Source organism: Ursus americanus, chromosome 24 (genome assembly GCF_024610735.1).
Source record: "Ursus americanus isolate L20-20 chromosome 24, mUrsAme1.1.p, whole genome shotgun sequence".
NCBI classification, from domain to species: Eukaryota; Metazoa; Chordata; class Mammalia; order Carnivora; family Ursidae; genus Ursus; species Ursus americanus.
The window spans coordinates 42236957-42253229 of NC_142150.1; the positions used below are offsets into that span (position 1 = coordinate 42236957).

The window sequence follows — 16273 nt, forward strand, 5'->3', positions numbered from 1 at the left end:
TATCAGGGAATAGTGATGTGGAAGAGCGGAGGACAGAAGACAGTGGGGTCGCACCTCTGAAGCACTGGCCAAGAAGAGTTTCGATCTAGAATTCTGCAGCCGATGGGAATCCCTTGCAGTAGGAGGGAGAAGTAATGCCATTTCAAGAAAAATGACAGAGGAGAGAATTTGCTGCTGGCAGGCCTGCACTACGAGAAATGCTAAAGGGCGTTCTTCAGGCTGAAAGGAAATTTGGCAACTTGGATCCGTAGGAAGGAATTAAGTACCACAGACATGGTACTACCTGGATAAATTTAAAAGCATTGCTTTCTTCTTTTCTTAATTTCCATAAAAGACAAATGTCTATTTACAGCAAAAATAATATTATTACATATAGGAATAAAAGAGGATAGCACAAAGAATGGGAGAGCAAATAAAGTTATCTTGTTGGAACATCCTTACATTTGCAGAATGCGAAGAAGTTCAATTAGACTGTGATCAATTAGTGATGCATATTGTAATTTCTTTTTTTTTTTTTTTAAGATTTTATTTCAGAGGGAGAGAGAATGCACGCAAGTAAGGAAAGGGGCAGAGGGGGAGGGAGAGACTCTCAAGCACACTCCCAGCTGAGTAGATGCAGGGCTTGATCTCACGACCCTGAGATCATGACCTGAGCCAAAATCAAGAGTCAGACGCTTAACCTACTGAGCCACCCGGGCACCACGCTTGCTATAATTTCTAAGGCAACCATTAAAATATAATAAAAAGATGTGTAACTACAAAGCAAAGAAAGGAAGTAAAATATGATATTAATGATATTTAATATCCTGTCTATTGAATTATAATATGTAAATATAATATTAATTATCCAGTTCCTCAGAAGAAGGCAGAAAAGGCAGAAAAAACTGAGGAACGAAAGAACATATGAAACCAATTTAAAAAATGTAGCAAGGTGATAGACTTTGCTACTATTGATATGTTGATATATTGAAATCCTCCCCCCCCAGCACCTCAGAATGTGGCTATCCTTGGAGACAGAGCCCTTGCAGAGGTACTAAGTTAAAATGAGGTCGTTAGGCTGGACCCTAATCCAGTATGACTGGTGTCCTTATAAGAAGAGGAGATTTGGGGGCGCCTGGATGGCTCAGTCAGTTAGGCGTCTGCCTTCGGCTCAGTTATGATCTCAGGGTCCTGGGATCGAGCCCTGCATCAGGGTCCCTGCTGAGCAGGGAGTCTGCTTCTCCCTCTCCCTCAGCACCTACCCCCCAACTTGTGTGTGCTCTCTCTCTCTCGCTCTCTCTCTCAAATAAGTAAATACAATCTTAAAAAAAAAAAAGAAGAGATATGGATATAGACATGTACAGAAGGAAAACAGCGTGAAGACGCAGGGAGAAGCTGGCTGTCTACAAGCCAAGGAGAGACGTCTGGAATAGATCCCTTCTTCACACCCCTCGGAAAGAAGCAAGTCTGTCAACACATTGATCTCAAACTTCTAGCTTCCAAAACTGTGAGAAAATAAATTTCTGTTGTTTAAGCTCCCAGTCTGGGACACTTTGTTATGGCGGCCCTACAAACGAACACAGACTTAAACCCAACCATATGAATAATTCCGTCAAATGTAAACATTCCAATTAAAACACAGAGCTTGTCAAGACCCCACTACATGATATGTGAAAGGGATACGATTTTTCTACAGACACGGAAAGTAAAAGGATGAAGAAGGTATACTAGGCACATAGAAAGCACAAGAAAGCTGGTATAGCTACGTTAACATCAGACCAAGTAAACATCCAGACAAGGAGAATTAGCAGAGATAGAGACACATTTCATAATCAGGAAAAGACCCATTGAACAAGAAACTATAATCCTGAATGTATGTGCACCTGATAGCAGAGCTACAAAAAAATGAAGTAAAAATTGAAGGGGAGAAACAGCCAAATACATAATTACAGAGATTTGAAAACTCCTCATTGATAATTGATAGAATAACTAGATAAAAAAGCAATAGAATATAGAAAATCTGAGCAATGAAACCAACCAACCTGATAAAATCGACATTAAAGGACCTCTATCGCATCATTGCAGAACGCACAGTGTTTTCAAGTACACGTGGAACGTTCACGAAGCTAGATTATATCCTAGGCATAAAATAAATTTCAGTAAATTTCAAAGGATTGGCGTGCCTGGGTGGCTCAGTCGGTTAAACGTCTGCATTTGGCTCAGGTCATGATCTTGGGGTCCTGGAATTGAGCCCCATGTTGGACTCCTTGCTCGGCGGGGAGCCTGCATCTCCCTCTCCCTCTGCCACTCCCCTGCTTCTGCGCCCTCTCTCTCTCAAATAAATAAAATCTTTAAAAATAAATAAATAAATAAATAAATTTATTTTAAAAGATTAAAATTTCACAGAACATGTTCTCTGATCACTGGAACTAAACTAGAAATAAATAAATAATAATATATCTGGAAAATCCCCAAATGTTTAAAATTAAAGAATATATTTGTAGGGGCACCCATCTGGCTCAGTTGGTAGAGCATGCAGCTCTTGATCTTGGGGTTGTGAGTTTGAGCCCCATGTAGCATGGAGAGATTATGTAAAAATAAAATCTTAAAAAAAAAGAATATATTTCTATATAACTAATGAGCCAAGGAAGAAAACAGTGAAGTTAGAAAATACTTCAAACTGGGGGTGCCTGGGTGGCCCAGTCAGTGAAGCGTCCAACTCATGATTTCCGCTCAGGTCTGGATCTCAGGGTTGTGAGATCGAGCCCCGTGTCAGGCTCTGCACTCAGCAGGGAGTCTGTTTGAGATTCTCTCTTCCTCTCCCTCTCTCTCTGCCCCTCTCCTTGCTTGCACTCTCTCTCTCAAATAAATTAATCTTAAAAAAAAATACTTCAAACTGAACAAAAATGAAAGCACAGCATATCAAAATTTGCGTATTGCAGCTAAAGATGTGCTTAGAGGAGAACTGATAACTTTAAATGCCTCTATCAGGAAGAAGAGAGAAAGATTTAACATTAATATTCTATGATTGTACCCTAAGACGATAGGAAAAGTTTGACAGTATTTCAAAAAGCTAAACATTTTTACCATATGACCCAGTAATTCTACTCCTAAATATAAAATACCGAAGAGAACTGAAAACGTATATTCATACAAAACTGGTACACAAATGTTTATAGAAGTATTAGTCATATAGCCAAAAAGTCGAAACAACCCAAATGTCCACCAACTGATGAATGGATAAATGGGGTCTGTCCACACAATGGGCTACTATTCAGCCATCAAAAGAATGTAGTCACGTGTTACAACATGGATGAATCTTGAAAACCTTATGCTAAGTCAAAGAAGCTGGATACAAGAGGCTACGTGTTGTTTGATTCCATTTCTATGAAGTGTTCAGAACAGGCAAATCCATAGAGACAGAAAGTAGATGAGTGATTGGCAGGGGGGATTGGGACTGACTGCCACCAGGCTTCTCTGTGGGGTGATGGAAGTGTTCTGGGAATTAGCGGCAATGGTTGTACAACATAGTGAGTATACCAAAACCACGGATTTGTACCCTTTTCCTTTATTTTATTTTTTAAGTAATCTCTACACCCAGCATGGGGCTTGAACTCATGACTCCGAGATCAAGAGTTGCATGCTCTACCGATTGAGCCAGCCCGGTGCCCCACCACCCTGATTTGTACACTTTTAAATGATGAATTTTATGTATGATGTTATATCTCAAAGAGTAAGACAAGCTAAAAAGAAAAAAAAAAAAAAGAACGAGTTAAACCCCAAGAAATGAAATAATGAGAGCAGAAATTAGTGAAACGGAAATACGCAAAGAACAAAGAAAGCAAAACCGAAAGTTGGTTCTTTGAAAAAAATCAATAAAATTGGTAAACCCCTAGCAAGACTGGTTAAGAAAAAAAGAAGGAAAATGCTAATTATGAATTATTGGGAACAAAAGAGTGAAAAAGAGGTGAAGGAGAGTGAGGAAACTTTTGGGCAGATCGAATGTTCTAGATCTTAATTGGGTTGATGGTTACATCAGTGCATACATTTACCAAAACTGTATGCTTAAAATCTGTAATTTTGTTGTAGATAAGTTATATTTCAATAAAATGAGAAAATTAAAAAATTCTAGGAGCGGGGCGCCTGGGTGGCACAGCGGTTAAGCATCTGCCTTCGGCTCAGGGCGTGATCCCGGGGTCCTGGGATCGAGCCCCACATCGGGCTCCTCCGCTGGGAGCCTGCTTCTTCCTCTCCCACTCCCCCTGCCTGTGTTCCCTCTCTCGCTGGCTGTCTCTCTCTCTGTCACATAAATAAATAAATAAATCTTAAAAAAAAAAAAATTCTAGGAGCGCCTGGCTGGCTCAGTTGGTAGAGCGTGCAACTCTTGATCCTCTGGTTGTGGGTTCAAGCCCCACGTTGGGCCTAGAGCTTACTTACAAAAAAAGATCTACATACTGTTATCTCCAATTCAGATCTGACATTTGAGGATTTTGCCTCACTTTCCTTCCGTATTATGTCTCCCTTTTTTCCCCAGTGCGATCTCTGACTTCCAACATCTACATATTTATTCATTTTTTGTATCCTTCATACAAAAACAGCAAAACAGTTTTAGAATTCCTACACCAATGCCGTTATCAACAACAAACCTATTAAGTAAAGTTCAAGATTTTTTTTTTGTAGTCCTTAGGAAGTCCATGAACTATATTGAAAATTTATTTGTATTCTTGTATTATTTTTTCTGTATGATTATATTATCAATTTGACATACAGTAAGGTTCAGTTATTATTTGTGGTCAATTTTAGGATTTAAAAAAATTTCCTGATATATTTTTGAATTTGTAAAATATTCATCTGATTCAGGAGCTGAGACTATACAAAAAATACTTAGACAAATCTCACTCCCGTCCTCTCTCCCACCCCATACTTACCTACTCGCAAAAGGATCCATTTTATTTATTTTTAGTTTACTCTTCCTACGTTTCTTCTTTCAGATTTATATCTTTTTTTCCTTTTTTCTTATACAAAGGTAGCACACTACATATTTAGCAATTTATCCTGGAAATCACTTTGTATCAGCTAATGGAAATCTCTCTCTCTCTCTCTCTCTCTCTCTCTCGCTACACGGGATTGCATTGGGGGGTTATTTGATTAGCTTCCATGGATGGGAACTTAGGTGGTTTCCAGTGTTCTATTGCAAATGATACCCACGGTGAATAAGCTGGTGCCCGTGCTGCTGTATGTCTGTGGGAGTGAGTCTTCGGGATCAGTTCCTAGAACTAGCATTGCTGGATCACAGGGTAAATGTTCTGTTGTCTCCTGGCCAGCAGACTGTACTGTCCAAGCTTTTTAGCTTTTGCCAATCTTATTTGATGGAGGGTGTCTTGTCGTATGTTTAAGGGTGAACTGGAAACTCTTGGAGGCGCGGGACCCAAGCTGCATATTCCACACACTGCTCGTGCCAACAGGTGCCCCGTACTTGTGAAATGAGTAAACAAACAAACTGGTTGGATTTCTCCTGGACTCATCATGTTTGGACTCTTGTAAAACCTGTCACCATGACAGTTGACTCTTGTCCCGGTGCGGGCAGTGCCAGCTGCCTGGCAGAGGTCTAGTGAAAGAGGAGATGGGCCTTCCCCCTGCCAGCGCCCCCACCCCCACCCCCAAGGCCAGGTAGAAGACCCTTCTCTCCCAGTGGAATGTAGTAAAGAGTGCAGCATTATGAGTCCACAAAGCCATTGTAGTATGTGGCACGAAGCCCATTTTACCTTAGAATTGTCTCTAGTACTGTTAATATTTGTTAAATACATCACCATGAACATGGTAACTGTTTTTCTTATTGATTGATTAAATAGGTAATATAGTCACGTAGTTCAAAATTCAAAAACCCTGTTAATAAAAAATTTCCCTTCATTCCCTATTTCCAACCCACCAAGTTACCTTCCTTTCAAAGGCAACTAATGGCATCAATTTCTTGAGTGTCCTTTCAGAGATATTTATGCTTAATACAAGTGAATGCACAAATTTTTTACCCAAATAGTAGCATATTATATACACCGTTCTAGAAATCTGGTTTTTTCCCCACCTCACTTTTTTCACATATATTTTAGAGCTCATTCTGTTCTACACCCATACATACAGAGCTTGCTGGAACGTTTTCGCCGTGCTGTTCCACTGTGTACTGTAACTTACTTTACCGGTGCCTTGTTGGTGGGCATTCAGGCTATTTGTAGTCTTTGCTACAAATGGCAAGATAATAAATAACCTTCTATATGTTATTTTACACATACAAGCGTGTCTGTAGGATAAATTTCTAGATATGGACTGAAAGAAATGTGTGCATTTGTAATTTTGACAAATAATGCCAAACTGGCATCCTCAGAGTGGCACCAGTTTACACCCCAGTGCTGCGGGACTCCCTGTATGGGAGGGTCCTGGGCAGCCCCCTCCTGAGAGCCTGTGGAGGAGGGGGCTGGGTGGTCCTGCGCGCTCTGGATGTGCTGTTCCTCTCTACTGTGCACCTGTGAGGGCCTCAGATGAGCCTCCGTGGGCTGGACCAGTGGAGCCACAGGCTTCAAACCAGGACGGGAAAAGGAGCCCACTTCTGAAGTCCACAGCTTTGATGTGTCCCTTGCTGAGAAGGCTCTAGGAAAAGATGGCTCCTGCTATCAAGGCCCCCCCCCCCCCCAGAAGTGACTTAGGTAGAGGCCAGATTTCACTCAGCTGACGCCTACACTATTCTCACAGGCTGGACAGGCCCAGCAGACCAGACAGGAGGTATGAACGCAGTGGGAAGGTTCTGTCAGCTCTGAGTGCCTGCCGTGTAACCAGCCCGTGCTAGCATGCACCTCCAGGATGAAACACTCTAGCCCAGCAGACAGTGGAATGTAGCCATGGGACATGCTCTTATAAAACAGCAACAGGTTACCATGGAAAGCAGCGGAGAAATCCTCTTCTTAGGGAAGGCTGCGCAAAGAGAAACAGCATGTAGTCGAGGGGAGGACGACTGGACTGGAGAGCGTCCACTGGTCTGGGTGAGGTGAAGGAGGCATCCGCCCCAAAGGAGGCTTCTGGGAAATGCCTTTTCCTTCAAGAGACTACGGGCCAAAGTAGGGCTCAAGAAGGACCTGGGAGCTTGTCCACCTTGTGCCCACCCTGCTCCTTCTAAAATCCTCAGCTACAGGGCCGCCTTCAGGGAGTCCGAGTTCCCACAGTGTCCCATCCACACCTGTCTTGTGGCAGTGTTTGGAACTCGCTTGCAGGTCCTTCTCTCCCCCCACACCACCCAGGAGGCTCTGGGAGCTTCCGCACTGCGGTTCTGACCGTGTGCACCTGGCACACCGGGCACAAAGTCATTGATTTCTAGTTCAGGGCTCAGGTGAATGGACCGGAGGCCTAGCAGTCGTGTTGAAGATCGCCTAAGTCCTAGAGGTCATGTGAACCCAAATCTGCCTCAAGCCACCACTGCTGCGGCTTCCATCTACTTCTAGACCAGTTTGGAAACGTGTTCCTTCCCCTTGTGTACTTGAGTTTCTTGGCAAGTTAACTCCTGAAACCTTTGTGTTACCAGTGCGTTTGTCTGAGTTGGACGGTGGGTAAATGCTGCCACACCTAAGTCAACAGAGAAGGAATCACGTGAATCGCATGACCTTCATTGGCTGGTGTGGCCCTGGTAGTCACTGTGGCAGCCGGGCTGCGGGTGCCAGAGAGAACTACAACACGGGGACAGAGGGACGCAGGGGATGAGTTAAGGTGGGCCATCCTCCTCCTTTCCACCTCCTCCTCGTGATATCTTCTGGCAGCATGCCACCAGCCACTCAAAGTTCTCAGGAACTACCTGGATGTTGCTCTCCCTTGGCTCTCCGGCCACTCTCCCTTCTTGGCTGGTCTTCCACCTTCTGGAGAGGATTTCCCGAGGGCCATCTTTGGTCCTGTCTTCACGCCCTCTCCCTGTCTCTCTTCACCCCCTGAGAACTCACCCATGCCCATGGGCTTGAGTATCGGTTCTATGCAGGCGATCCCCTTGTGCCCTGGATGCCACCTCGCCCTGACCTCGCTGCTGGACTTGCCCTCTGGGCTGCCACTGCCTCCTGGATGCTTCCTTTTGGGAGTCCTGTCATCATCTTAAACCATCCATGTGTGAGATTGAGCTTGCCTTCCCTCCCAGTTTCCATTTTTCTGCCCATGGCATCAGCCTTCTCTCACCCACCCAAGCTCACATCATGAGTCATCTTTGACGCCTCCCCCCCACTCCTCCCTTCCCAAACACAAGCCTTGCCACCTGCCTTTGCAACATCTCTTGTAGCTCTCTGTCCTTTGCATTCTGTCTGCTAAACCAGGGTCTCAGCACCCATGTGCTGAATATTTTTTTTAAGATTTTATTTATTCACTTGAGAGACAGAGAAAGCACAAGCTGGGGGAGGGGCAGAGGGACAAGCAGACTCCCACTGACACGGCGCCCCATTCCAGGAGCCGGATATCATGACCTGAACCAAAACCAGACACTTAACTGACTGAGCCACCCAGGCGCTCCACGTCCTGAATATTTAATAGCTCCCCTGTGGTCTCCCTGCCTGCAGTTCCTCCCCCTCTAGTCTTTCTTTCTGCCTGGCCAGACAGAGTCTCCAGAATGATTATTTTTATCCTATCTCTCTCCTGCTCAGCAGCCTTCTGGCACTGTCATCACCATGGGTAAGTCCAGACTCCAACCCTATGCTTGGTCCCAGCCCCTCTTGCCGGCCTTATCCCACATGCCTGTAGACATCAGATTCTATTCCTGACACATCTGTGTGACCCTGGGAAAGTACTTAACCCCGCAGTGCCTGACTCTCCTCTTTAAAATCTCTTTATAAAAAGTGTATCATCATTTCCAGGGGAAAGAAGGCACTTACAATAGTGCTGGATATGTCGTAAGCACTGAAACCCTAGCTTCTTATTGCCGATTTTCGTAAAGCAAGTGCTGTAGTCTGCACACCTCTCCCCTTGGTGCACAACATCTGCCTCTGCTCATTACCTTTGCTCGGCCCGTCCCTCATTCTAGAATGTTCTTCTCCGCCCACCTACTCTTACTTACCCTTTCATGGGCCACTGACTCCCATTTTGCTTCTGAACGCTTGTTTGCCACTTCCTGCACCGCTACTCCGCCTGGCTGGGTGGCGGTGGGCGCCCTGGGGTAGATCAAGCCAGCCAGAGACCACACGTGGCACGTCTTCCCGGAGGGTTCATTTTACTTGGTAAGTTCATCCATTTTTAATGTTACGGCAACTACTCAGACATATCGTGGAGTAGAATATAAAACTGGCTGGAGATTTTGAAGATAAAGGATACAAGTAGTAAGAATATTCAGAGTGGAGGTGTCTTGGGCCTGCCTCCTGATGCACTGGGGGGTCTGCGTTCATTCTGCAGCGGAAAGGTCTGAGGAGCGGTGAGTTGAAGGGATGAGGCACTGAAGTCAGACAGAGAGGACCACTGCGGTGGGACCTGGCTGTCCTGGGCTCAGGGCCCCCACAGTGAGGGTCTCTTTAACACACGGTGCTCTCTCTCTCCTGAGGACTCAGTGTCTATACCACTCACAGTAGCCTGTGTATTACATTGTTTTTGTGGTTTTTTGTTTTAAGTTTCCACAGGGGTAGATCTTAACTGTTCAGGAGCCCCCTGAGCAGCGGGAGCGCGGGTACGGATGGGGTCAGTGGGGCAGGCGACCCTGGTGTGAGTCCCGCCCCGGAGTTTCCTGATTGAGCAAGTCTCAGCCTCAGTTGCCTTGTCTGTGAGCCGTGGCTATTACTTACCTAATGACAGTGTTCTGAGTCACTCTAGTCAACCACATAAGGAATGTGCAGCATTCAGCCCAGCAGATGGCACGGAGGGCACTTAGTAAACATCAGACCCCTCCCAGCTGCATGAGGCTCTCAGCAAACATCAGATCGCGAATGTTCCTACCAATACCATACTTTCCCACCTGCCTCTACTCCCACATCCTTGGCCTCCCTTCCTGTCATGCTGGATGCTCCTGCCTGAGGCCACCTTCTCCCTGGGTCCTGGCCCTGGCCCTTGTCACTTTCACAAAGGCCTCACTCATACGACTGCCACCTCTGTCTCCTGCGGCATCAGTACCGTCCCTCTTGGCTCACTCTGTCACTGTGTGATCATGCTCTAGTGTCACTGTATCTGAAACAGAAAACAAGGGACTCCTGAGGGGCTCAGTTGGTTAAGCGTCTGCCTTGGGCTCAGGTCTTAATCCTGGAGTCCCAGGATCGAGCCCGGCATCCAGCTGTCCAGCTCTCTGCTCATCAGGGAGTCTGCTTCTCATTCTGCCACTCACCCTGCTTGTGCTCTGTCTCTCTTAAGTAAATAAGTATCTTTTAAAAAATAAATTTAAAACAAAAGACAAAACGATACCTCAGAACCCCTCCCTTGAGGGGCACCTTGGTGGCTCAGTCAGTTAAGGGACCAACTCTTCATTTCAGCTCAGCTTGTGATCTCATGGGTCTTGAGATCAAGCTCCACATCGGGGTTCCCTGCTCAGCAGGGAGTCTGCTTGAAGATTCTCTCCCTCCGCCCCTCCCCAGGTTGCACTCATGCGCGCGCTCTCTCTCAAGTAAATAAATAAATAAATCCTAAAAAAACAAACAAACCCAAAATCCTCTTTTGATCCCACGTCCCTCTGGTCACCAGTCTGTTCCTCTGCTCCCTTTCCAATAAAAGTCCCTGGAAGAGTTGGCATGCTCCTGGTCTCCACTTCTGCTGCCATTCCCTCTGAGCCCACTCAGGCACACTCTTACCCTGACACTCATGGAAACTTCTTGTCCCCAGGGACCTCTGCATTGCCAACTCCAATATGCTGCCCTCGGGCTTCATTTTATGAGCCTCTCCAAAGCATCTGAGACCCTGAAATGCCTTCTGTCCAGGCCTCCCAGGCCCGCGCCTCCGGATTTTCCTCCAGCCTGCCACCCTCAGTCTCCTCCCTCGCCTCTAAGCGTAGGCGGTGCAGGCCTGTCCTTGGACCACTTCTCGTCTCCATCTGTACTCGCACAGGTAACCTCATCCACATTCAGGGCTTTAAATGCCATCTAAAAAACGCCCACATTCACATCTCAAATTCAGAGCTCCCCAGAACTGCAGACTTGCGTGTCCACCACCTACTCCGTAGCTCTGCTTGGGTGTCAAGCGCGAACTCCTGATTCCCCAGCGCTCCCCATCCCTCGCCAGTCTTTCCCATCTCAGTCGTGGGAACTCTGGCTTTCCAGCTGCTCGGACCAAAGCCTTTGGAGTTCTCCTTGACTCCTCTCTCTCAGACCCACCGCCAACTGATCTCCCCACCCTGGTTCAGATCACCATCACCTCTCTCAAGGCCAACCCCAAAAGCCTCCCGAGTGGTTTGCTGCCTCTTCTCCCCCCAACCCCACAATCTGTTCTCCACCAACAGCCAGAGTGATGTTTTCAACACATAAGCTTGATTATGTCATTTATTGGCTTAAAACCCACCAGTGTCTTCCTGTCTCACTAAGATTAAAATCCAGAGTCCTCATCTCAGCCTGAAAGGCCCGTGGGAGTGACCGGCTCCCTCTCTGGCCTCATTTCCTGCCGTACTCCTCTCGCCCCCTCTGCCCAGGCAGCGCTGGCCTCCACGCTGTTCCTGGACCAGGGTGCAAGCCCTCCTGTCTTGGGAAGTGTGCTTGCTGTTCCTTCTGTCCAGAGCACCCCCGTAGGTGCAAGTCCCGTTCCTGTACTTCGTTCAGGTCTCTGCTGAAATGCCAGCCTGTCAGAGAGCTTCCCTGATCAACCTCTCCAAGCACCCCTGGCATTCTTGGACCTCTAACCCTAATTTTGCCTACCACAGACCGCCACGTGGCATAATATTTACCTGTATGTCTTCTTTCATCTCCTCACCACTAACAACACCCAAGAGGACCTCTAGAGCCTGGCATACAGCAGGCGCTCAGCAGATGAGCAGGGGCGTGGGTGTAGACGGGAAGAGCCTGGTGCACATGGCCGCTCATACCATGTACCTGCTGGTCCATGCCGAGCAGCCCCACACAGCTCTTCCAGGCTTCAGGCTCCCTTTCTGTAAAATCTACCTTGACAGCCCTTTAGAAATTTTAGAGAGGATTCATTTAAAGTGCTTGAGGCACGGGCAGTGCCCAGGACAGTGGGGGTTGAAAAGGCCACTTGGCTGCTCTGTAGGCCTGTCCCCAAGGAGTTAATAGTAGTGCTGTCTCTGTCTACCCAGGATGGAGGGCTGGTACAGCCAGTGAAGGTAAACACAGTGTGAGGAGCACTGACTCCAGTCTCCGCATCATACCATCCCAGGGTCCCCTAAGCACTGTTTCTGCTCCACGCAGCCCCCGTCAAAGCCCGTCAGATGACGGCCGTCTCTGAGCAGGGCCTGCAGGCTGAAAGCCTCCTCAACCCTGCTTTGGATCTGGGTGGCCTCAGTGTAGGAAGCAGAGGTGCTTGCTGGGAATGTGTAGGTCTGGACTTTATAAGGCGTGGGCCCTATGGATCCTCCTCTGACAAAAGACCCATTTTTGTGAGGTGGGCCGCACTGGGCAGTCTAGGTGGCAGGTCAGGTAGGTTTTCTCTGGCTGGTCTCTGAAGGTGGCTGAAGAGTAGTTTCCCTATAAACCACCAGGGGGCGCCAGAGGCTGATCAGCTCTAATGAGGACTTGTCCCGCGGTCTATTAAGGTGTCTTTCTTCCGTCCCAGGTCTAGGGTTGGTCCGCAAAGGGAAAGCATAGTGCTGGTTCTCTCCCACCTATCTACTTGCTGGTTGCTGCCAGCCCAAGCAGGGCCGCATTAAGGGACTGGAGGTCAGGCTTCCAGACTCAGTGTTCTTTATTGATAAGCATTAGTGAACCCCTTGCCAGTTCTGCCTTCAGATTCCCAGCCGTAAGTGGAGTGCATCTTTGCCTCTTAGTTATCTGCTTCAGTCTGCCTGTGTCCAAGGCTGTGCCTGTTTGCCACAGTATTCCCAGGACCACAGTATTTGTGGTCAGGGAGGCCTGTAGGAGGCATCTGAAAGGTCATGGCCAGGTCCTTGTCCTCAGAGACCACTCTCCATGTAGGAAGTGCAAGCTTCAGCTGTGTTGGCTCTCAGAGGGGGCTCCAGGAGCCTGCTGGTTAGATGGAGGGCTGAGCCTCAGAGACTTCCAGATTCAACCTCTTTTCTCTCTCTATGAGGCTCTATTCCTGCCAAAGTTTCTTCACAGCAGAACTGAGCCAAGGGGGCAACACCTGGCTCTCACTTGAGTCTTGAGGTTCTGGGACAGCGGGCAGGAGGTCTTAGGTGGTGCCTCAAAGGGGATAGAGATGCCAGAGGCTGTGCAAGGGGAGGGGGGAGGGAGGGAGAAACCAGAGAGAATCAGTTAAGTCCTTCATCTGATTTCACCAGGCCCAATTCTTGCTCATGGCCTATAGTCCTTGGCCAACCCCTCTGTACTAAATAGATAGTCCCTTGGGCCCTGGGTGCACCCTTCCCCCACCATTAGCTCAACGATAAGGATTATTAAAGCAATCTTCTGCCCTCCTGAGCCAGGCACCTTAGAGAACCTTCTTGCCTTTTCATCAAGGCCCTAAAGCCTGCATCCATTTCTCCCTCAGGTCAGGGCAGCCCCCACCCCGGGGGCCAGCAGGCTGGTGGTGCCTGATGAAAAACCTGGCTCCTCTGAGAGCCCTCCCTGGCCTGTCTCTGACCTGCACTGGAAGCGGGGATCTCCAGGGTGGGTCTGTAGCACCTGACGCACTTCTGGGGGAGGCTCCAAGCCCATCTGCTCCGCCCGATGCCAGCGCTGCAGCCGTGTGATCCCTGCCAGGGTGGGAAGAAGACTGGCATCTCAGGGGGGGTGGGAAGAGTTCAGGCTAGACAGTGCGTGTGGAGGGGTGTGTCGGGACCTCCACACCCCCTAGTCTCAGGAGACAGTGCCAGAAAGGGGCAGGCAGGGGCTTGGGTTGCTTCAGGGACGTGCGGGTGACAGGACTGTCTCCAGGACATGTTCCTGGGGCCTGAGAGGGTTCTCACCTGTGCAGGGCCCGTACTGCCAGGCGAGATCAAACTGCCTCAGCAGCTCCAGCTCTGCTTCATCCACGCTCAGGGGCTGGGGCTCTTCCCCTGCAATGACATGCTGCTCCTCAGGCCTGCCCAGGCCTGTCCCCTGCAAGGCCAGTCCCCTGGCCCTCACCTCACAGCTGCCCTGCTGCTCCCCAGCCCTCGCCACCCCTTTGCCTCTCCCGGCCACCGCCAGGCCTGGAGTAGGAAGTAGAGGACGTACTTCACTTCCCCTTCCATTGCCCACGTCCGCCCACGTCCTCTCATGCCCCTCAGCGGTGTCCGCTGCTCCCGCCCCCCCCGCACGTAAGAGACCTAGCTCTGGTGCCAGCTCCCCCTTGCTGTGCCCAGCGGGGCCCTCCCTCCTCTTCACTACGGGGTAGGAGTCAGTGATGAGCCGCTTCCGGCCCATGGCGGCCACCCAGGCAGGCAGAGAAGGAGGCGACTGCGGGGAAGGAGAGAGAGAGGCCAGCGGGCACGAGAGAGACAGCTGCTGAGAGAGAGAGAAGAGGGCTGGGGCCAGAGAGCGAGCCCGGGGCCAGCGACAGGCAGACAGGCTGACCCAGACAAGCAGAGAGGAAGTCCGCTGGTTCCAGGGTATGACGCCTGTCCCCCACCCCCACAAGCGCACAAACATCAAAGACCTAAACCAATGGTTGGCCGCCTCTGCAGGGCGGGGCCCGACTCCAGCCAATGGCAGGCGGGAAAGGCGGAGGGGGCGGGGCAGCTGCGGCAGCTGTGTTCTGGGGGAGAAGGGGTGAGGCTGGGGTGGGGGACCTGTCAAGATGCCCCGGACTGCACCACCTCCTCCTGCCCCCCTCCTCCCCGTTGGTCTGCAGTGGGTCTCGGGGGACTTATAGAGCGTTATCCTCAGCCTCTCACTTCCCGTTTTCCCTTCCTAGGCAAATGTTCTTTTCAGCCTCAGTAATCCCCGTGGCCGGTTGGTAACTCCCCAGAGTCCAGCTGGAGCCTCCACTCCCACCCCTTGTCCCGCAGAGCCTTGTGGGGGCAGGTCTGGAGGTCCGAAAAACGTTTGGGCTAATCCAGCCCCCTTCCCTGCTCCCACCCCACCCCCACCATCCCCAAGAGACCTGGCTGGAGAAGACCATGGGTTCCAAAGCTCCTTTCTCACAGTCTGTGCCCAAAGACCCTGCCCGCTCTTAGTCCAGGCAAGCGTTGGCCTTGTCGACTCTCTGGGGGTCCCGTGGGCTGCCCATGCCTACCCAGCTAGCCAGGAAGATTCCACAGTGAGCAGGAGGCCAGACTGGTTGTATCCCCAGGCCTTTATCAGTAAAATCTGCCCTGTTTCACTAATGTGATAGTATGAGCAGAAAACACCAACGATAAACTAAACACTTATATGGCACTTACGGTGTGCCAAGTACTGTTCTCAGCACTTTCCCACATATTCACTCAACTAAAATAGATGTAAAGTGCTTTTTTTTTTTTTTATTAAGTAATCTCTACCCCCAACGTGGGGCTTGAGCTCACAACCCCGAGATCAAGAGTCACACGCTCCACCAACTGAGCCAGCCAGGGGCCCCATAAAATGGTTTTTCAAAGTAGGAAGTGCTAATCGTCACAAGCGTTGTGGGGCCCCAGTTAAACCACAGTCTCTCTGTGCCCTCCCCACCCAGGAGCTCAGAGGCTAATGGGGTAGGCAGATGGGACACACAAGCTGTCAGCGCAAAGATAAAATTCCTAACAAACAGGAAAGGGGAGAAGGGTGGGTCAGAGAGGAGTTGGACCACAGGGTTGGCTCAGCACTGGAAGACCTCCTGGAGGAGGCGGGCTGCTGTAAACAGTGTCTCTCAATTCTCCACCCATGACCTTTGTCCCTTGGGCTCCTGTCATCGCTGAGTCACCCCTACACCCTCCTCCCCCTCACCAACTTCCTGGCAGCAGGCAAAAGTGCTGGTCAGTGGGAGTCTGGGAATCAGCACAGGGACCAGCCCAGCTCTAACCGCCCTTTAGAGATCCCATCCAGTTTTTCCAGGAGTGCAAGGGCCTGCTTAGACGCTTCTGCCTCCCCCTCTTCCACTGCTCTGGGGCCTGGGTGCTCTGTGTTAGAAGTAAGGTGGGCATACGAGAGGAAAATGCTCTGGAGAGTAGACCACCGAAGGGGCAGAGCAAGAGCAGCCATGTCTTCAGGGGCCTCCCCCTGCCTGGCTCTCCTCATCCACTTCCTTGAGGAGGGCTGAGTGGGAGTCAGAGCTCGTGAGTGCGCTGCACAGAGCTGGAGGGCCCTTCCCT

The 16273-nt window shown here is 49.4% G+C and overlaps 1 protein-coding gene and 1 long non-coding RNA gene across 4 annotated transcripts in view; one reads left to right on the forward strand and one right to left on the reverse strand.

The window, feature by feature from the left end:
• The window catches only part of LOC123778408 (uncharacterized), a 29355-nt gene that overhangs the window by 7156 nt on the left and 5926 nt on the right, over positions 1-16273 (forward strand). For both annotated transcript variants that reach the window (XR_006775923.2, XR_006775922.2), the window contains exon 3: positions 10789-11010. This is a non-coding gene — a long non-coding RNA (uncharacterized LOC123778408). The remainder of the gene's footprint in view (positions 1-10788; positions 11011-16273) is intronic.
• Positions 12793-14635, reverse strand: POLD4 (DNA polymerase delta 4, accessory subunit). Of its 2 annotated transcripts, none has more exons than XM_045775733.2 (4): positions 14336-14635; positions 13994-14083; positions 13669-13807; positions 12793-13294 (listed from the first exon to the last, which is right to left on the reverse strand). In XM_045775733.2, exons 1-4 carry the CDS (start codon positions 14430-14432, stop codon positions 13270-13272), a joined length of 351 nt encoding a protein of 116 aa, XP_045631689.1. In that variant the 5' UTR covers positions 14433-14635; the 3' UTR covers positions 12793-13269. The 2 variants fall into 2 exon arrangements, with proteins under 2 accessions (XP_045631689.1, XP_045631690.1); XM_045775734.1 differs by having other exon boundaries at positions 13669-13780; positions 14336-14632.

Bases quoted from the DNA above. Each gene is read 5' to 3' on its own strand.
- POLD4 (XM_045775733.2), bottom strand. From the start codon at position 14,432: ATGGGCCGGAAGCGGCTCATCACTGACTCCTACCCCGTAGTGAAGAGG. The intron at 14,084-14,335 runs GTCTCTTACGTG...ATGTCATTGCAG, and splicing joins GGAGCTGGCACCAGAGCTAG to GGGAAGAGCCCCAGCCCCTG. The intron at 13,808-13,993 runs GTGAGAACCCTC...ACCCCCCCTGAG, and splicing joins GCAGTACGGGCCCTGCACAG to ATGCCAGTCTTCTTCCCACC.